Consider the following 22,076-nt stretch of genomic DNA (forward strand, 5'->3'; position numbering starts at 1 on the left):
AGCATACAGGGGCCAAATAACACCAGCATACAGGGCCCAAATAACACCAGCATACAGGGTCCAAATAACACCAGCATACAGGGTCCAAATAACACCAGCATACAGGGTCCAAATAACACCAGCATACAGGGTCCAAATAACACCAGCATACAGGGCCCAAATAACACCAGCATACAGAGCCCAAATAACACCAGCATACAGAGCCCAAATAACACCAGCATACAGAGCCCAAATAACACCAGCATACAGGGCCCAAATAACACCAGCATACAGGGCCCAAATAACACCAGCATACAGAGCTTAAATAACACCAGCATACAGGGCCCAAATAATATCAGCATACAAAAAATAACACCAGCATACAGAGCCCAAATAACACCAGCATACAGAGCCCAAATAACACCAGCATACAGTGCCCAAATAACACCAGCATACAGGGCCCAAATAACACCAGCATACAGTGCCCAAATAATATCAGCATACAACAAATAACACCAGCATACAGTGTCCAAATAACACCAGCATACAGGGCCCAAATAACACCAGCATACAGGGCCCAAATAACACCAGCATACAGGGCCCAAATAACACCAGCATACAGAGCCCAAATAATATCAGCATACAACAAATAACACCAGCATACAGAGCCCAAATAACACCAGCATACAGGGCCCAAATAACACCAGCATACAGGGCCCAAATAACACCAGCATACAGGGCCCAAATAATATCAGCATACAACAAATAACACCAGCATACAGAGCCCAAATAACACCAGCATACAGAGCCCAAATAACACCAGCATACAGAGCCCAAATAACACCAGCATACAGAGCCCAAATAACACCAGCATACAGGGCCCAAATAACACCAGCATACAGAGCTTAAATAACACCAGCATACAGGGCCCAAATAACACCAGCATACAGGGCCCAAATAACACCAGCATACAGGGCCCAAATAACACCAGCATACAGGGCCCAAATAACACCAGCATACAGGGCCCAAATAACACCAGCATACAGAGCCCAAATAACACCAGCATACAGAGCCCAAATAACACCAGCATACAGGGCCCAAATAACACCAGCATACAGGGCCCAAATAACACCAGCATACAGGGCCCAAATAACACCAGCATACAGGGCCCAAATAACACCAGCATACAGGGCCCAAATAACACCAGCATACAGGGCCCAAATAACACCAGCATACAGGGCCCAAATAACACCAGCATACAGTGCCCAAATAACACCAGCATACAGTGCCCAAATAACACCAGCATACAGTGCCCAAATAACACCAGCATACAGGGCCCAAATAACACCAGCATACAGGGTCCAAATAACACCAGCATACAGAGCCCAAATAACACCAGCATACAGGGTCCAAATAACACCAGCATACAGGGCCCAAATAACACCAGCATACAGGGCCCAAATAACACCAGCATACAGAGCCCAAATAACACCAGCATACAGGGCCCAAATAACACCAGCATACAGGGCCCAAATAACACCAGCATACAGAGCCCAAATAACACCAGCATACAGAGCCCAAATAACACCAGCATACAGGGCCCAAATAACACCAGCATACAGGGCCCAAATAACACCAGCATACAGAGCCCAAATAACACCAGCATACAGGGCCCAAATAACACCAGCATACAGGGCCCAAATAACACCAGCATACAGGGCCCAAATAACACCAGCATACAGGGCCCAAATAACACCAGCATACAGGGCCCAAATAACACCAGCATACAGGGCCCAAATAACACCAGCATACAGGGCCCAAATAACACCAGCATACAGTGCCCAAATAACACCAGCATACAGAGCCCAAATAACACCAGCATACAGGGCCCAAATAACACCAGCATACAGGGCCCAAATAACACCAGCATACAGGGCCCAAATAACACCAGCATACAGGGCCCAAATAACACCAGCATACAGGGCCCAAATAACACCAGCATACAGGGCCCAAATAACACCAGCATACAGGCCCAAATAACACCAGCATACAGGGCCCAAATAACACCAGCATACAGGGCCCAAATAACACCAGCATACAGGGCCCAAATAACACCAGCATACAGGGCCCAAATAACACCAGCATACAGGGCCCAAATAACACCAGCATACAGGGCCCAAATAACACCAGCATACAGGGCCCAAATAACACCAGCATACAGAGCCCAAATAACACCAGCATACAGGGCCCAAATAACACCAGCATACAGGGCCCAAATAACACCAGCATACAGGGCCCAAATAACACCAGCATACAGGGCCCAAATAACACCAGCATACAGAGCCCAAATAACACCAGCATACAGGGCCCAAATAACACCAGCATACAGGGCCCAAATAACACCAGCATACAGGGCCCAAATAACACCAGCATACAGGAAACAAATAATATCAGCATATAACAAATAATACCAGCAGACATGGACCAAATAGTACCAACTGTAAGGCTGGGTTCAGACCTGAGCGTTTTACAGCGCGTTCCTACACGCTGTAAAACGCTCAACAGGCAAGAACCAATGCTTCCCTAATGGGAATGGTTCTCACCTGAGCGTTTTACAGCGCGTACGATCGCGCTGTAAAACGCCCGACGCCCCAAGAAGTACAGGAGCTTCTTTGGGGCTTCTTGTCGCGCGTTCCCGTACATAGACTTCAGCGGGAACGCGCGACAATGGGCGTTCGGTTGTCTCTGTATGCCTGATTGCAAACGCCTGTACAATCGCGCATACAGAGCGTACGTTCAGTACGCTCAGGTCTGAACCCAGCCTAAGGCATTGCTCTCTCTCAGGGGTTGGCAATGACAGAATTCTCATCAAACAGGAGGTTTTCCAGCTGAAACAGAGCTTTATTTGTCACACAGCACATCACACTTCCAAGTTTGACCATGAAGTCACAGCTTCACCTCACGTGTTACATCAACACAAAACAATAAACGTTTGCCCGGCTAGGCGCTCACTATACAGAGGTCTCCCTAACTCACCTCTAGGTCAGTGTTCACACTGTGGTATTCGGCTTCGGTCAGACAGCCTCCTAGCTGTGATCAGTGCAACCCACCAGTCTTCTGGTGGAAGCAGCGAAATACCTTGGGGGGGGAGATATGGTCCAGCAGTCCTCCTGACCGTGAGACACCTCTCTTCTTCAGGCGTCACTTGGTCCCCCCCAAACTCAGGCTTCCTCAGCCTTGTGGCCGCCCAGCCCTCCTGGCTGGAGCCACACAGGCCCTCTGCAGGCTTCCTCTTCAATTTCCTCTCCCACTCTGAGGATTGCTTTATCCCCAAGTGATTATCGCACCTGGCCTCACCTCAGGCCCGGTAATCGTGGGGAGAACACAGCAAATCATACCTCTCCTCTAATAGGTTTCCCGCACCATTCTAGGAGACACATATCTTCCCCCTTCACAACGTACAGGGTGTCAGGATCTTGCCCGATTCCCCAGGTCGCAGTACCTGATCGGACCGGGATCAGGTCCCAGCGGTCAATCGGGACAAGTACTGACACTACACACACTATCGACTTTGATCACCCTGCTTCCTACAATCTACCAGATTGCACGGGAGACCAAATTGTTGCCGGTTCCTTCTAACAACTAATAAACTTCTGAGATTTGTATTTTATAGCAAACAGGTAGCTGAAAATTAGGAACTTTAATTGCCTTAAAAAATATTGCCCGTGCTAGGTTAAATAATTGGTTTTAATAAAAATTTAAAGATGTAAAAAAACAGAAGCATACAAATATACACAGAACAGTTTTAAAAAAAAAAAGGATGAAAGAAAACTGACGCCTGCTTTACTCACACGGAGACTTGCAGCTATCAGGTCCTGAGGCAAGACGGAAAGACACGGAGCCTCATTCAATCAGATTGGCCTCAAAATGGGGAACCCGGTACAATCTGCTCTGTCCAATTTATAAGAATTGGTCCAGGCAGTCTGTAAACCCACCTTAGGGTGTGACATATGGGTTGGCTGTGACTTTTATGACCGGTCAGTCACGCTGAAATCTGGTCTAAAATGGATTTCTGCCCATAACTCTACACAGGAGACTGCCCGCCCGATAATTGTGGGCTCATTTTTCAGCTCTCAGTTTTGGTGTCAAAGGGGCACCAAACACATCAGAAGAACTGATTTCCTGAGCCAGGATTTAACATAAGTGGGTGGTTTTTGGTATGTGTGGCACCGTCACCTCCTGACCGTTAAAATGGCGTACCTCAATAATCTCAATTGAGCTGTATTTTCGAGTTATGACCGGTGTAAGATTTTGGGATTTTCCCAATGACAGCGAGGCATGGAGAGCAGCTTGCCCCCATGCTCCAGAAGCGTGCCCCTTTCATAAAGTAATAAACCCCTTTGAAGCTGTCCACTATACAGGCATGTTTATATAAAGTGTCCTGATCGTTGTCACCTCTGGGTCAGGGTCTAAGAAGTTTATGGCGGTGGTCTGGTTTTGGATGTGGGGGAAGAGGGAGAGAAGGGACAGTTATTTGTTTGAATAAGGGGAACTCGGAGTCCCCAGAACACAGGCCAAGCACTCCTGCACGGTGTGCCACACAGGGAACAAACAATACCAACATACAGAGAACAAACAATACCATCATGCAGAGACCAAATAATATCTCCATATAAAAAGCCATCTATGGACAGTGCATACAGTGTCAAAATAGTACCGCTTTACAATTACTATTAAGATTTGTGGTATTTGCAACCCTTGGGATGTCTATATGCCCCTACAGCAGGGGTGGCTGATGTTCCCATTCCAAGAGGTGTACCCCTAAGGTAGGTGCTGGTCACTGTGCTTGATAAGAACTACTTAATATGGCACAAGATGGAGGTACAGGGCCCAGATATTGTTGATGGCGGTATATAACTCTGATATTTTGTGACAGACCCTAAGGCGCTATGGATTCAGCTCCTATTTTTGCCATAGTTATTACAGAAGGACACGAGGCCGCTGTTCATTTGACATATTTCATAGTAACGCCAAAGGCTTGTTCTGCTTATACCCGCAATACTGAGCGTCTCCATCAGTGATGTCATACATTCTAGAATTTTCTATGAAGATGATACAAAGTAACATCGTTTTCCTCACACGTGTCAGTGATAACATGTAATTAGCCTCATACAGGAGAGGAGTTCACACACGTCCATCTTTTTCCCGCAATCACCGAACATTTCTCCTTATTCGTTTACATTTCCGAGAATTCTTCCAAGTGTTTATACAGCGCAGGCGTAACTCCAAGCTCCTGAGCCCCAACATAAAATGTGTAATGGCCCCCAGCTGTTGTCTTCTTATGTGGCAGAATAAACTGAGACACCAGGGCCCCAGTGTGAACGCCACATCGCCACCCCTGAATGATAGTGATTGACAGCAGCCAGCTGGAGAGGATGGAATCATCATTCCTATAAGGCTGGATTCACACACACAATTTTACAGAGTTTTTTCGTCCCTTTTCGTGTTTTTATAAGATTTTTTTATTTTTTAAAATGCTGCGGCCATACTTGCTTAATGCAAATAAGATGTTCTTGGTTTTTGTATTTTTTTTTGCAATTTTTGTTGTTTTGTGGGGGGTTTTAGCTTTAGTTATGGCATTTTTTTCACAGCATTTTTTCCCATAGAATTCTCTATAGGACTTACAAACAGCAGGGAAAAAAAGTATGTAAAAATAGGGATTGTTTGATCTCAGAGTTTTCTGGCATATCACTAGCGTATACCACGAATATCTCCAGAACAGGCCCCCGAAAATGAAGAACAGTGCACACCATGCTCGCCATTCATTTTTATAGGGGTTCTAAAAACAACCAGGCGAGCTCACTCAGCTATTTTTGGACGTTCCATAAAAATTTATGGAGGATGGCTGCACATGCGAGGCTGCTTATGTGGATAAGGGCTCGTGCACACGAACGTATTTTCTTTCCGTGTCCGTTCCATTTTTGTTGCGGACCGTATGCGAAACTATTCATTTTAATGGGTCCGCAAAAAAAAAGGAAGTTACTCCGTGTGCATTCTGTTCTCTTATGTCAGTATTTCCGTTCTGCAAAAAAATAGAACATGTCCTATTATTGTCCGCATTACAGACAAGGAGAGGACTGTTCTATTAGGGGCCAGCTGTTCCGTTCCGCAAAATACGGAATACACAGGGAAGTCATCCGTATTTTGCACGGACCGCAAAATACATACGGTCGTGTGCATGAGCCCTAACACTAACATAATGTTGTTCAATGCATTCCAGACCTCTAAGGGTTACATAACATCACAAATCAATATAATGCTATGTGACCCCGTCAGTACTGGAAGGGCAGGACGGGTGCTGCTGCATACCCACGCTGCGAGTCCTGATTGTGGAACTCACTCGTCTTAAAGGGGCCTAAAGAAGTAACTGGTGGTAGCGTTTGTGACCAAAAACGTGGCTGTTATCTGCCACAAACAGCGCCACACCCGTCTTATAGGTTGTATGTGGTATTGCAGCTCCAAAGCAGTGAATTGGGTTGAGATGCAATACAACACACAACGTGTGAGTAAGTGTGGCGCTGTTTTGGGAAGAAAGGCACCACTTTTTTTTAGTCCTATACAAACTCTGAAACATGACCACTACATTTCATCCTGCTGCATGCTGTTGGAGATTTTCCAGTCTAATGGAAGAAGCATAAATAAATGTCTATATAATGCTATCATCCAGTAACTGCTATACCATGCTCCGTTCCGCAATCGGCCTCACTTCGGATCGGTAAGTTCTTCTAATAAGCTCTCACAAGATCTGACGGGTCCGCAATATAATAGCGAATGTGCCTATTATATCAAATCCAGAAGGTGAACGCTTTGTGGGCAGCGCTTGGATAAAAACGACTTCCCCCTCATCCCAAGATGGAGCAGGAGCAACGAGGGAGCGCATCGATCGCCACAGCAAATTATGAGGTTGAAAAGACGTCAAAACATGCTCATGGTGAGACGCGGTAATCAATGATCATTAGTGAGGGTCGTCATCGATCTGACCTGACTGAAAAGGGAACAACATTTCATTTCAGGAACCAGACGTTTTCATACTTAAACATTTTCCATGAATATATTTAACCAATCTGAGAAGAGATGGCTGATGGGCCAGTGGGATATTCCTGCCAAATGCCAACCTCCAAGACCCCCATCTGGTGTGTATCTGCTGATCACAGGCAGACGTATGCTCAATATTTTCTGCTTGTGCTATAGGTTATTAGGACGTTCCCTTTGTGCCCTTGTAACTCCCCCCCCCTGAACATCACTAAAATGGGGCATTTATACTAAAAATGGTCCAGAAGCAGAGTAGGAGCCTTCCGCTCGTTATAGAAATGTGCACTCTGTACCTTAATACAGCAACAAGGATATTGCTAAACAATACCAAATACGTTTTCCATACAATATAGCCAGTTGATGCCCAAATAATAATGCCATAACAATGTCTTTATACCACCACCATACAGTATTCATTATAGCGCCCCTAAACAATACTGCCATTCAAAGGCCAAATAACATTACCTCTATCTAAATAACAGTGAATAGGTCGATTGTTCAGGTGGTCTAGGGCTGCAAAGGAACAAATGGTAAGGTCCTTGATGGTCTACTCTAGCATATCAGAAAAGCCCCTAGTGGTCTAGAGTAATGAAGGAATAAATGTTACGATTTTTGATGGTCTAGAATAGTGAAGGAATTAATGGTGAAAGTCTGTAGCGGTCTATAGTAGTGAAGAGATGTATGGTAAAGTCCCCGATAGTTTAGCGTAGCAAAGGTATTACTGGTAAAGTCCTTGATGGTCCAGGGTAGCAAAAATAAAACCTGAGTAGTGAAGTGATTAATCAGAAAGACCCTGGTGGTCTAGGATAATGAAGGAATTATTAGTATAGTCCCTAATGGTGTAGAGTAGTGAAGGGATTAATGGTAAAGTTCCTGGTAGTCTAGAGTAGTGAAGAGATTATTGGCATAGTCCTTCATGGTCTAGCAAAGCAAAGCAATTACTGGTAAAGTTCTCGATGATCTAGGATAGAAACAAATGATGGTCTAGAGTACAAGTGATAAATAGTAAAGTCCCTGGTGGTCAAGAATAATGAAGGAACAATTGGTAAAGTCCTTGGTGGTCTAGAGTAGCGAAGGAATTATTGGTAAAGTCATTGGCAATCTAGAGTAATGAAGGAATAAGGAATTTATAGCAAAGTCCCTGGTGGCCTAGGAGAAGTGATGGGATTAATGGTAAAGTTCTTGGTGGTCTAGAGCATAAAATGAATAAATTGTAAAGTCCCTTTAGTTCTACGGTAGTAAAGAAGTGAATGTTACAGTGCTTGATGGTTTATAGTTGTGAAATGATTAATGGTAAAGTCCTTGGCAGTCTAGGGTAGTGAGGAAATTAATGGTAAATTCCCTGGGGGTCTCGGAAAGTGGAGGGCTTGTTTCCTCCTTTAAGCTCCAGCCAACTCTTGCTGTAACAGAAAGCTGAACATGATCAGCCTGTCTCGAGATTATCCCATTCAGCTTCCCCTTCCTTGCTTGCACCTGTCATATAGATCAGTGTAGAGCAGGAGACAGAGGACTGTGCCCGGAAAGCACTATGCAGAGAGGACTTGAAGGCCCCAAGGAAATGGTGGCCCGGCCAATTGCCCATTTTGCCACCTTCTAAAACTGACCTTTTGGCACTGATGTAGCATCTCAAATAATTAAAAAGCCTGTACCATGGGGACAACATGAAGATGATCTAAAGAAGCCCTAAATTATTCAGAATTTGTCTTTACTCTTCCTGATGATGCAGACGACTAATGTATAATCACAAAACTGTAGGACAAGCACGGCAAGTGAATTAACCATTGTATTAGAGAATTAGTATTTATGCAACAACCTTATGAAGCTTCTCTTTAAGTGTATGTATCTTAGAGGTATTACCCTGTGGGATCTTTGGAGAGAGGTCCCAGCCCTGGTTAGTCCCATTTACGTTGCAGGTCTCCCCTCTCGAAAGAAACTGCATTATTATCAAACGGGGGGAGGATTGGCCAAAGAGTCACAAAATAGGGTGGTGGGAGAAAGAAACACCAGGCCCTTCTCCACTTTTGGTCAATATAACATTGACCATTAGTGTTCTTGGATAATGCTAAGGGAGAACAGGATGATATTTGGGGTTTAGAGCAACATGAAGTTGTGTGATCAGATGGCAGGTCTGTGGGAGGTAAGACAAGCTGTTTGTCCGTGGGTTTTGTGTCTGCAGTTTGCATCGCTCTAGCTTTATGCTCCGTCTAAAAAAAATATAAAATCAGCTTGGAAATGTTATTTTACAAGAGCTTACAAATGGAACAGGTTGTACTAAAATGCCTGACTGCAACTAAAAACCGACTGCAGCATTCTGGCTGGAGAGGCCACCATCTACTGTGTGAGCCAGATGCTATGGGGTAATAATGCAGAATGGGATAATACATAGAATAAACCCTGGACTATGGCAACGCGGGACTTCCTCAACTGGTGATGCTTTAATCTTGTCAAGACAAAGCACTGGCCACCCAACCAGAAAACTCATATGTCCCTTAACCTGTTCTGGAGCCTTCATGGTCATAAGGGGATTGCCAAATGTCTTTATCTAAAAGGAACCTATTATGGTGACATCTAGTACAAGTGTAAGATGGGCAAGTGGCGTAATGTGTGATGTGTAGCTCAGCCCTGCAGGTGTAGGACAGAGGTGCACCTACATGTGGTCTGTTGAGCAGAGATCATTGAGTTCTTCTGGCAGCTACCCTAATTTTAGGGCTGTTGCTTTTGCAACTAAACACTCATAGCACCAGTCCATTTCTCACTCATTTTGGCTATAACTCCTATGTCTTCTGAGAGTACAACACTAGGCGCCACTACTGGTGGTGAGCCAGTGCCCCACTACAACAACAGCAAATCTTGGCAGTAAGGGCTATTCTTAATATATCTCGCCACACCACATGTGAGAAAGGTGGCATGCTTGTGCATTCTCCTAATGGTCCAGGCCAATCACTATGTAGCCACCCACCAATCATGGCATCTGACACTAGACTTCCTCAGCTCCATATCTGTTGGGCACAGCCAAACTCTTTGCATCCGAAAGCCACCATGCTATATAATAGAATTCTCTCCAAAACACTATTACTGTCTTGAGGACCTAAACAACACAGCCATGTGACCTAAAGGTCCCACTGCATGTACTACAATGCAACATAATCTACAGGGTGGGCCATTTATATGGATACACCTTAATAAAATGGGAATGGTTGGTGATATTAACTTTCTGTTTGTGGCAAATTAGTATATGTGAGGGGGGGGAAACTTTTCAAGATGGGTGGTGACCATGGTGGCCATTTTGAAGTCAGGCATTTTGAATCCAACTTTTGTTTTTTCAATAGGAAGAGAGTCATGTGACACATCATACTTATTGGGAATTTCACAAGAAAAACAATGGTGTGCTTGGTTTTAATGTAACTTTATTCTTTCATGAGTTATTTACAAGTTGCTGACCACTTATAAAATGTGTTCAATGTGCTGCCCATTGTGTTGGATTGTCAATGCAACCGTCTTCTCCCACTCTTCACACACTGATAGCAACACCGCAGGAGAAATGCTAGCACAGGCTTCCAGTATCCGTAGTTTCAGGTGCTGCACATCTCGTATCTTCACAGCATGCTCCTCTTTGTGCGTTTTTCACGTAACGCAGGCCCCATAGAAATGAATAGGGTTGCTTGAAAATCGCAAGCATCCGCAAGCAAGTGTGGTTGCGGTGCAATTTTCACACACGGTTGCTAGGTGACGATCGGGATGGGGACCCGATCATTATTATTTTATAATAGCATTCTTAATACAGAATGCATAGTAAAATAGGGCTGGGGGGGTTAAAAAAAAAACAAATATTTTAACTCACCTTAATCCACTTGTACTCGCAGCCGGCATCTCTTCTGTCTTCTTTCTTCAGGACCTGGGTAAAGGACCTGTGGTGACGTCACTACGCTCATCACATGATCCATCACCATGGTGATGGATCATGTGAATGACCATGTGATGAACGTAGTGACGTCATCAAAGGTCCTTTTCCTCACAGATGAAGACAGAAGAGATGCCGGCTGCGCGAACAAGTGGATTAAGGTGAGTTAAATTATTTTGTATTTTTTTTTAACCCCTCCAGCCCTATTGTACTATGCATTCTGTATTCAGAATGCTATTATTTTCCCTTATAACCATGGTGTAAGGCAAAATAATACAATCTACACAACCTTAAACCCAAACCTGAACTTCTGTGAAGAAGTTCGGGTCTGGGTACCACAGTCGTTTTTTTTCATGCACGTGCAAAACACGTTGCACCCGCGCAATAAAAACTGAACAACGGAACGCAATGGCTGTCAAAACTGACTGCAATTGCGTACCTACTCGTGCGGGTTTGCCGCAATGCACTGTGACGCATCCGGACCTAATCCGGACACGCTCATCTGCAAGAGGCCTAAGTATTCATTAAAGTGAGTGCCCTTGGCTGTTGTTTCTGTGCCCCCTATTCATTTTAAATCAAAGTAACATAAAAAGTGAGTGAAAATAGACAACCCCTTTAACCCCTTAAGGACCAGGCTCATTTTCACCTTAAGGACCAGGCCATTTTTTGCAAATCTGACCAGTGTCACTTTAAGTGCTCATAACTTTAAAACGCTTCGACTTACCCAGGCCGTTCTGAGATTGTTTTTTCGTCACATATTGTACTTCATGACACTGCTAAAATTGGGTCAAAAAAGTTAATTTTTTTGCATAAAAAAATACATTTTTTACCCAAAATTTTGAAAAATTAGCAAATTTCAAAGTTTCAGTTTCTCTACTTCTGTAATACATAGTAATACCCCCAAAAATTGTGATGACTTTACATTCCCCATATGTCTACTTCATGTTTGTAGCATTTTGGGAATGATATTTTATTTTTTGGGGATGTTACAAGGCTTAGAAGTTTAGAAGCAAATTTTGAAATTTTTTAGAAATCTTCAAAATCCCACTTTTTATGGACCAGTTCAGGTTTGAAGTCATATTGTGAGGCTTAGATAATAGAAACCTCCCAAAAATGACCCCATTCTAGAAACTACACCCCTCAAGGTATTCAAAACTGTTTTTTCAAACTTTATTAACCCTTTAGGTCTTCCACAAGAGTTAATGGCAGATGGAGAAACAATTTTGAAATTTCTATTTTTTGGAAAATTTTCCAATATAATCAATTTTTTCCAGGAGTAAAACAAGGGTTAACTGCCAAACAACACTCAAAATGGGTTGCCCTGATTCTGTAGTTTGCAGAAACACCCCATATGTGGTCGTAAACTACTGTTTGGCCGAACGTTAGCACATAGAAGGAGGGGAACACCATATGGGTTTTGGAAGGCAAATTTTGCAGGACTGGTTTTGTTTATACCATGTCCCATTTGAAGCCCCCTGTTGCACCCCTAGAATAGAAATTTCAAAAAAGTGACTCCATCTAAGAAAGTACACCCCTCAAGGTATTCAAAACTGGGTTTACAAACTTTGTTAACCTTTTAGGTGTTCCACAAGAGTTAATGGCAGATGGAGAAACAATTTTGAAATTTCTATTTTTTTGAAAATTTTCCAATATAAATTTTTTTTTCCAGGAGTAAAACAAGGGTTAACTGCCAAACAACACTCAAAATGGGTTGCCCTGATTCTGTAGTTTGCAAAAACACCCCATATGTGGTCGTAAACTACTGTTTGGCCGAACGGGAGCACATAGAAGGAGGGGAACACCATATGGGTTTTGGAAGGCAGATTTTGCAGGACTGGTTTTGTTTATACCATGTCCCATTTGAAGCCCCCTGTTGCACCCCTAGAATAGAAATTTCAAAAAAGTGACTCCATCTAAGAAAGTACACCCCTCAAGGTATTCAAAACTGGGTTTACAAACTTTGTTAACCCTTTAGGTGTTCCACAAGAGTTAATGGCAGATGGAGAAACAATTTTGAAATTTATATTTTTTGGAAAATTTTCCAATATAATCAGTTTTTTCCAGGAGTAAAACAAGGGTTAACTGCCAAACAACACTCAAAATGGGTTGCCCTGATTCTGTAGTTTGCAGAAACACCCCATATGTGGTGGTAAACTACTATTTGGCTAAACGGCAGGACATAGAAGAAGGGGAACGTCATATGGTTTTTGGAAGGCAGATTTTGCTGGACTGGTTTATTTACACCATGTACCCTTTCAAGCCCCCTGATGCCCCCCTAGAGTAGAATGCGGGGGGGGGGCAAGTGGCAGGGGGGGTCTGGGGTCTGAAAGTTGAAACAAAAAAGTTTGGAATAAATGTGCTTTTTTTTTTTTTTTTTTCTAACTTTTCCCTTCTATCCCTGCCTAAAGGTGCCTCTCCCTCACTGACCCTAACCTACCTGGGTGGCGATGGGTGCAGGAGGGTGATGGATGCCGATTTAGGGGGACACAGGAGCTGGTGCTGGACGATGCTGCACGGTCAGGGTGCTGGACAGGAAGAGGAGGGGAGAGAGGAGCGCAGGAAGTTTGAATCTCGCGCCTCTCTCCCCTGCACCAATCAGCACCCTGGACAGCGGCGTTCAGCACCAGGGCCAGCACCGCCTCCTCAAATCCTCGGACTGCGATTGGTGGTGTAAAATTACGCCACCGATCGCAGTCTTTTTCCGGTTCATCGGGTCACAGGACACCCGAATGGACCGGAAACGCAGAAAACCGCAGGTCTGAATTGACCTGCGGTTTTCTGCGATCGCCGATACGGGGGGGTCCAATGACCCCCCCCTGCGTTGTTACGGGATGCCGGCTGAATGATTTCAGCCGAAATCCCGTTTCGATTAACCCCCGCGGCGCCGGAATTCAGATTTTAAGTCAGGACGTACCGGTACGTCCTCGGTCCTTAAGGACTCGGGAAATAGGGCGTACCGGTACGTCCTCGGTCCTTAAGGGGTTAAGGAAAATTGACTGTATGATATTACGCATGTCTATATTACATATATTGTCAACAGTTAACAATCACCTATCAGCAGAATCAACCCTATTAAACTAGGCATACTGCCAGGTAGGGTTGATGTTGCCGAATAAAATGATACCTGTGTTATGAAAATCTACATAATTATTTATGCTTATGAGAGCTTCAGTGCACTGAGGAGTGGGGCCAGTACTAGGAACATGAGGAGCTCAGGTGCACCGAGCCCCACCCCTTTCAGGAATGCTGCAATACTTTTGACAAGTGTCATTTTAATCAGCAGGATCAACCCTACCAGGCAGTAGAGTTGATCCAGCTCACAAATGCTTTTTAATATAGTTGGTTTGTCAGGTCATTAGTTCAAAAAGTGACAAGTAGTTTTCTTGGCCCCAAATGTGCCTAAAACAGTTGTCATTGCGCTTCCTCCACTCTTCTTTGTAGGTCATACAAATCTCTCATCAAGTGATAGCATAGACGCTCATGTGAAGAAAAAAAATCTTTGCTTCATCCTGATGGCATGATAGTCAAATAAAATAAAATGTTAGATTTTAAAAATATATTTTTACATATATTTCCACCATTCTTCCATGTTTTTTTTTTTCATTGATATTGATATTTATCTTTTTTTTTTTTTTAAATGGCAACCCCTCTGTGTATGTTTTGTAAAATCCTTATATTTTTATGTAACCCCATAGGTATGACCTGTCAAGCCCGAAGCTCTTATGTCACATCGGAGATCCTGTGGGGCCATCGATTCACGCCAGTCCTCACCCTAGAGGACGGGTTTTACGAAGTGGACTACAACAGCTTTCACGACACCTATGAGACCAACACGCCGACCTGCAGCGCCAAAGACCTGGCCGAGATTATCAGCAGGGCGGAAATGCCACTGAGCTGGTCCGTGTCCAGCAAACTCAACCAGCATCCGGAATTGGTCAACGAAAACGGAGAGAAGAACCCAGAGGATCAGCCAGAAAGGAACGGAGATGTGGCCAACATAGAAAACGAGTCAAAGGTTTAAAGCCATTATATCTGGGGTCTCTGATATTTAAGGTCTACACACCCCAGGTGTGATTATACTTCGACACATAGAGGAGAGCTTGGTTACCCCAATCTCTGGTCAGGACAACCTTCACAGGTCCAGTTACAAGGAATTGTTAAATCCAATGCACATGCTCTTGATTATGGGGCTTGTAAACAAGCCAAGTGATGCCAGATATTGCTGGTTCTCAACTTCCTCGGGATGATGTGGGATCCTACATCCCACAGAAAACAAAAACATTAGCTTACGGCCAGGAAAAAAAAATTCTATCCGCTCATAGGTACACTGTACATATGCCTTATATATGATTACAAATTGTTAATAAACCCAGCATGTACAAAGGAATGACTTCATGTACATAGATGCGTCATTAATGTAGGCTCCGAATTCTAGGAATAAGATGATGCAAAAAAAAAAAAAGTTACTTCTTCCTTCTAATTTTTACATCACAGAAAAATATTTTTTCTTTCCCCATGTACATCTGATAGAATATAGAGAATTTCCATGTATTCTTCACTTTACCAGACTGGCAGCTACATCAAGTACCTCAATATGTCTTCACCTATGAAATTGAATAAAGCCATAGACCAGGTGACCTAAAAGGGACAACAGAGGGACCTTGGGTGCCAAATAAACTGTGACGCTGGTTTTATAGTGGTTTACAACCAGTATTATCCAACCAAGCTTCCTCTGGGCTTCCCAGGATTGATGGGTCCATGTTCTGGAACCCTTATTTTCAAGGGAGAATTTAATAAAAACATGAAGTATCCAAAGAACCGTCTTGGTCCATGTAGATTGCCCCATATTTTGTTAAAAAAATAAAATAAAAATGTTTTTGTTTTATATGAGCAGAGGGGTAAATAATATTATGTAGGATAAGGATGGAATACCAAATTGAAATTATATTCAAAACTGTGTCTCTCAAGACGTCCATCCACTGGTCAAGTGATGAGTCTTGACATTTCTGGGATGCAATGCAAAAACTAAAATAGGGACTTCCTTGCACCATGTCCCTTTGTTCCTTGTACCATGTAGCAAAGGGTCCTTTGAGACACCTAAAAGGGTTGTTCCAAGATGTAAACTTATTCCTTATCCACAGGGGATCCCGAAATCCCTGAATGAATGGAGCACATGTGCACTGCCTCTCCATTCATTCTCTAGTACTCAGGTACTGTAAATAGGGAATACGTTTAAATCTTAGGACAACCCCTTAAAGTACCAGGTCCCAAGTGCAACTGCTACTTCTACACCCCTTATAGTTACATCAGTCCATGCTGCAGGTATAGAATGTAATTATGAGACCAATCTAACATTAGGAATCCATAGACTTTGACTCTATCTAAATATGGATTCTAGAGCATCCAAGAGTCGCGTGACTAAAAAAATTACCTTTTACTCTATAACGTTCTGAATTTTAATTGAGTTCTTAAGACATTTTTATCATGTAGGCATTACAGAATTGGATTAATCTCCTGGGTTAATTGAATTGTTGAGAATTTATTAGGACCTACATTAGACAAATGTTGAATCAGTCTTGCTCCAGGGTCTTGTGGGTTTCTTCAGATTTGGAACCCACAATGTGGAAGCATAAAATATCAAGTAATGAGAGAGCAATAAACGTTAGTATCTTAAAGGCGTTTTCCAGGATTTTACATTAATAGGCCTATGTATGTGTGATCAGTGGCGTCTGACCTCCAGGTTGAGCACAACAAGGGGGCGTTGCTGCACTATGGCACTGCAGCACCTGACATAGTGAGATGCACACATCTGCAGCTGTGTCTACTACTGCATCCCAGCCCAACCAAATGAACGGGACTGAGCTGCAGTACTAGATACCATGACATAGACCCATGTGTCCACACTTCTGTTTATTGGTGGTTTCCCATTAATGGTAGCCTCTCTGAATATACATTGATGACCTAACCTAACAAGAGGGCATCAACATAAAATGTTATTTTTTTATGGCCGCCATGGGCAGGTTTGGTGGTTTTTCTAATCCTGGAAAACCCTGTTAAGGATGATACAAGAGAAGGCCGAAGGTTCCACTAGAAGGACCTTCTCATGTCCACTTTTAGGAATGAAGGGTAGTTACGAAACGCTATAGTTGATGGAAGGGGTGAGAGAGTTTGTTCAGAAGAAGAGGAGAGGCAGAGGATAGTGGAGAGACCAAGCAATGGAGGAAAATATGAATAGGGTTAAGCTTTCCTGAACCAACTTGCCATTGAATACGCCACAGACTGTAGGCCTGTACCAAAGGTGGAAAAGTCAACCATCAGCAAAAGAGAAATAGGAGTTTGGTTGACCTGAGGTATAATGAGGCTGTATAGCAGTTTTATATATTAGATATAGAAAGCCATAAGCTTACAGGTTTACAGCCTCCAAGCTCAGGCCACCACACATTGCTTTTAGGCCATATTAAATACATATTTATATTACAGGAACACAATAGCTTATGGTACCAAAGCGCATGCGTACATAAATCCCTGTACATAGATCTCCATTAACGGGATGATTGAGTGTTATGAATGATCAAAAACACTCTACACTCTGGGGTTACAATACCCAAAGGATGTCCATACCACAACAAGATATCTTCATTGTCTTGGCATTCCCATAACTGTCATAGAAGAAAGTCACAAGACCAGAATGGGACCCAAAAGTTGAGGGCCTCATCCAAGACCAGATACCCAGTGCAGATCTTGAGGTCATGGTTTCACACCTGGGTAGGGTTTGACTTGGGTGCCATACATTGGATGAAAACATTGCAAGCCTAGTGGGTGTATTTATTTATTTATTAAACCCACTTATATAACGCTGACATATTCCACAGTGCTTTACATTATCATCCTTTGCTCGCCCCATTGGGGCTCACAATCTAGATTCCCTATGAGTATGTCTATGGAGTGTGGGAGGAAACCCACACAAACATGGAGAACATACAAACTCCTTGTAATATTGTCCTTGCGTGGATTTAAACCTAGGACCCCAGCACTGCAAGTTACCCACACTAACTGCTTGTAGGAGCATCTATAAATCTAGCATTCCATAGAAGTAAGTTATTAGAAACTTACATTGTAATGTAACATTAGTATTGACCCCATTGGTTTCATGGCCCATTTTGAGTCGTGCAAGGGGCTGTCTCATCAAGATAAGCCCTTTCATGCCCCATCATGGTGGGGTCCCCCACGTGCAATAGAGAAGTCTAGTAGGAATGTCTCCAACTCAGCTGCCCCGTGTATTACATGGACTCCTATTAATTTCAATGTCCAGTATGTACAATATATAGCTAAACAATGCCACCTCTGATGGGGTTTCCAGAACCTGGATTGGCTGATCGCTGGGGCAGCTGTTTTTACATTTAGTATATTGGTATTCTATGCTGTGTGGTTGGGTTACTTTCCTTTAACGACTTTACTGCATAATTTCCTTTGGATTATTGCTTTACAATGGGCCTGACCACTTAATTATACATGCTACTGGTATTCATTAGGAGGTAATTACTGTATCCCCTGGTGCATGCTGACCATACCGGTGGTTGCAGATCTGTCTCCCACCATTTCGCTCCATTCAATAGTCATGACATCCCATTCAATGTATGACTGACAGTTCTGCTGCTTAAAGTCTACGTGCAGCTATTCGGTCAAGACATTTTTTGTAAGAACTATACATATCCTATAAAAGGTCTGACCATGTGTTATGGTAATTTTCTCCTAGGCTGTGGTCTCCATTGAAAGAATTGAAGAATGGAAACCCTAAGATAAGGAGTTTGCACTGGTAGCTCCTGGGTTGTATGGGGGTTGTCATATAGGCATTCCTTGCTAATTGTGGAGGGAGAGTTTTTTTTTTTTTTAAGTGGGGACCAAAGGTAAAAAGACTGTGAAACGGGAGTAAACCCTATACAAGAGCGGAAGGGGAGAAGCATGCAGGTGGGTGACTAGGTGACCAAGCACTGTCTATCGTCTCCATGAAACTTGAATATAATTGCAGCTTATCGGGTTACTGTAGAAACATCAGCTCTGGGGCACAAACTTCTGCTCTAACAAGTGGAGTTCTGTGCAAACAAAGAACAGTAATGTTCATGAGCGCAAAAAGCCAGTGGATTCATATTGCGTAACCAAATATAACACTGATCTAGGGTGGTTCATGCCAATATAAGGGCTAATACAAACTTCTAGAGAAGAGTGAAAATTTTAATATTCACCCGGTATATTATTCGCAAATTGGCAAATATTCAATAAGTTATATTAAAAAAAACAAAAAAACATTTTATGCACCTTCACATTTCCATGTATTTGCAAGTCAACTACTCGACTTCCTGCTTGGGTGAGCACTAATTGAGTAGATGACGTAACATGCACTGAAGTGGTCAAAGGAAGTTGTTCTCCATTCAGCACAGACTTGTTTTAGACCCATACTACTCACAGAACAGGAAACATAAGGAGATAACACTTAAAGGAGATGTCCAAGGTTAGAGAAATATGGCTTCTTTTTTCTATAACAGTACCAGACACAACCCAGGGATAGCTGTGCAGCTGTTTTTGGAATAAAGCAGCCATGTTTCTCTAAAAGAACATCTATAAACTCACCCCCAACCAAGACATTAACGTATGAACATCCGTAATCCACCGCGACTCACTGGCTCAGACTTTACTACATTATCTTTAATAGATTTTAGCTTATGTCCCCATGGGGCGGCTGTAACATAATTACCTGAATTTCCATATTAGATTTATAACTGAAAATATGAAATACTGGAGCCTTAAAAAATAATAAATCTGCCTTGTCTGGTCTTGAAGAATATTTTTTATTTGTACATTTTAATGGAAAATATATCTCAGGAAAGATCCTGCGTGCATTCGGATATATTGCACTGTGATAACTCCCCTCCTCCATTAATTTCACATCTATACACATTTTCCTGTGTGTGTGTTTATAAGCTGGACTAAGAGTTTACAGAAATGGAGCTAGTACTGGGTGTTACTAATCTACGCCTAACTGTTGACTATGGGAAAACATAGGCAAAGATTTGCCGAAAACTTTAATCATGTAGTTGAGATGAGAGGTCTATATAAGGCTCTGTTCACACTGGTGTAAAATTTTTATAATTCTGTTCCATCAAAGTAGCAAAAAAAAAAAATTAAGTGTCTGATCCTTCATATGACGGGTACCAAAGACACCTGGATCTCATTGACGTATAACTGAGTCCATCATCTTGATGTTAAGAATGGCGCCGCATGCTGCTACATTCTTCCTTTCAAATAGGACAAGATCTCCAAAAGTGTGGACAGATCCTAAAATTTATCTTTGCTTCGACGTTGTCGGGAGGCAGGACTTCTGACAAAAACTATTTAAAAACCTTCTTTACCATGTGATCACATGGGTTGATGAGGAACTTTGTGGAGGTCATGTGGAACTACTGGTTTTAGCTAAAGCGTTTATGTGCTGGGGTGGCCTTTGGGTTCTGTGTACATTTGGCCCAAGTCCTACTGGTACCATTTCAATGCCTCTTACGTGACTCTTATTGGCAACTCCGTTGGCTCTCAAAATTTTCGTGCTGGCCCTTATGTCAGAATCAGAATGGCTGATATGGGCTACACCACTGGTTCTGCTAATTTTATGCTAATAAATGACCTTCCTCTCAGTCTATCCAAATAAAAAATAAAAAATCTGGTCAGTCAGTGGACAGGCCTAGAGGGGTAGCTTCTGAGGACCCTATGTCCTGAACAGGCCTCATCCAATGCCTTCTTACAACATAGGTTCCTCTTAGGTAATGGTCTTGGGTGGAAGAGGAGCTAGTGAGAAAAGTTACCTACTCTGGACAGCAGTTTTAGAGTTCAGAAGGTTGTCAGGTACTTTCCTCCATTTTAAGTAGAAGAGATAGGATTCTCTCCTTATTTCAAATGGAATCTTCACCCAACTTCAGAGACTGTCGAATCCAGAATTTTTGTAAATTTCATCATTGTCCCGAATTAGGTCGGTCAGATTCTAACTATGATGAGTATGGTTGGATGTTTCTACAACGAGCCAGGTGTCAGAACAGATCAGAAGAGAGGACGAGTGTCATTGTCGCCCCTAGCAACCTTCCAGTGACTTCCTTTCTCCGGTAGAGCTGAACTGTGAACGGTTGCTATGGGCAACAAAGTCACCGAGACTGAACTATGCAGCTCAATACTTTAGTAGTAGTCACATAAACTGGAGGATTTAGCCACAAATTTGGGTGTATTTTATAGATTTAAGGTATATTTAGATATATATTTATCCAGCCTCTATTTTTATCCCAAAAATATTAACCACCACTAGATTTGATAACCATCACGTGAGGTAAATACGGCAATGCTGCCATTTGTATTACTTTACTGTAGTTTACACGATTACTGAGGGGATGATAGTCTATGTTTTCTATTCCGAATAAGCCAAGGAATTGTACAGTTGCTCTGATTTATAATGTACAGTTATCATTTACACAAGAAAGTTCCATATTTTCATTGTAAAAAATAAATAAAAAGATTCCGAGGGACGCACGTACCATAGGAAACAATGGGAATCATTGATTGATATAATGCATCGAAACAAAAATGGCTGCTCAAAAACTGGAATAATACCTATATATATATATATGAATTTATTTTCCTGCATGAGGATCAGTCACGATATCTTGCTCTTGTATGCGTCTGTATAACGAATCATCACTGATCCTGCTACCATACGGTTGTAATTGTCCGACACTGGGATATGGGTGGTGATGGTGGTGGCAGCCATCTTGTGGCTTGAAGCAATACTGAGGAGAATAGAGTAGGCCGGAGACATCATCTACATACAGCAGAGGCCTCCATTTGGTGAGCTGAGCCATTGAACAAGATGAAACAACCTCTCTGGTCGTTGCGGATGGGCGACAATGCCAAGTTTTGACGTAAAAGGTGATGCCATGGCTAAAGTAACGTCAACCATTTTGTGACTCTGTCCTGCCTTCTGCTTTCCATGTGGAATAATATTGGAACCACTAGCACCTGGCCCTGCCACAGATTTAGGCATTAGGGCCCAGAGCTTCAGGTTATACCTATG

At 42.8% G+C, this 22,076-nt stretch overlaps 1 protein-coding gene across 1 annotated transcript in view; it reads left to right on the forward strand.

Moving 5' to 3' along the window:
- Nucleotides 1-14,993, forward strand: part of KCNJ6 (potassium inwardly rectifying channel subfamily J member 6) — a 42,305-nt gene extending 27,312 nt beyond the window's left edge. Inside the window, exon 2 of the mRNA XM_044287650.1 lies at nucleotides 14,668-14,993. Within this exon, the coding sequence (XP_044143585.1) occupies nucleotides 14,668-14,993 (326 nt within the window). The remainder of the gene's footprint in view (nucleotides 1-14,667) is intronic.
- The last annotated feature ends 7,083 nt before the right edge of the window (nucleotides 14,994-22,076 follow it).

This window comes from Bufo gargarizans, chromosome 3 (assembly GCF_014858855.1).
Source record: "Bufo gargarizans isolate SCDJY-AF-19 chromosome 3, ASM1485885v1, whole genome shotgun sequence".
In the NCBI taxonomy this organism is placed as follows: domain Eukaryota; kingdom Metazoa; phylum Chordata; class Amphibia; order Anura; family Bufonidae; genus Bufo; species Bufo gargarizans.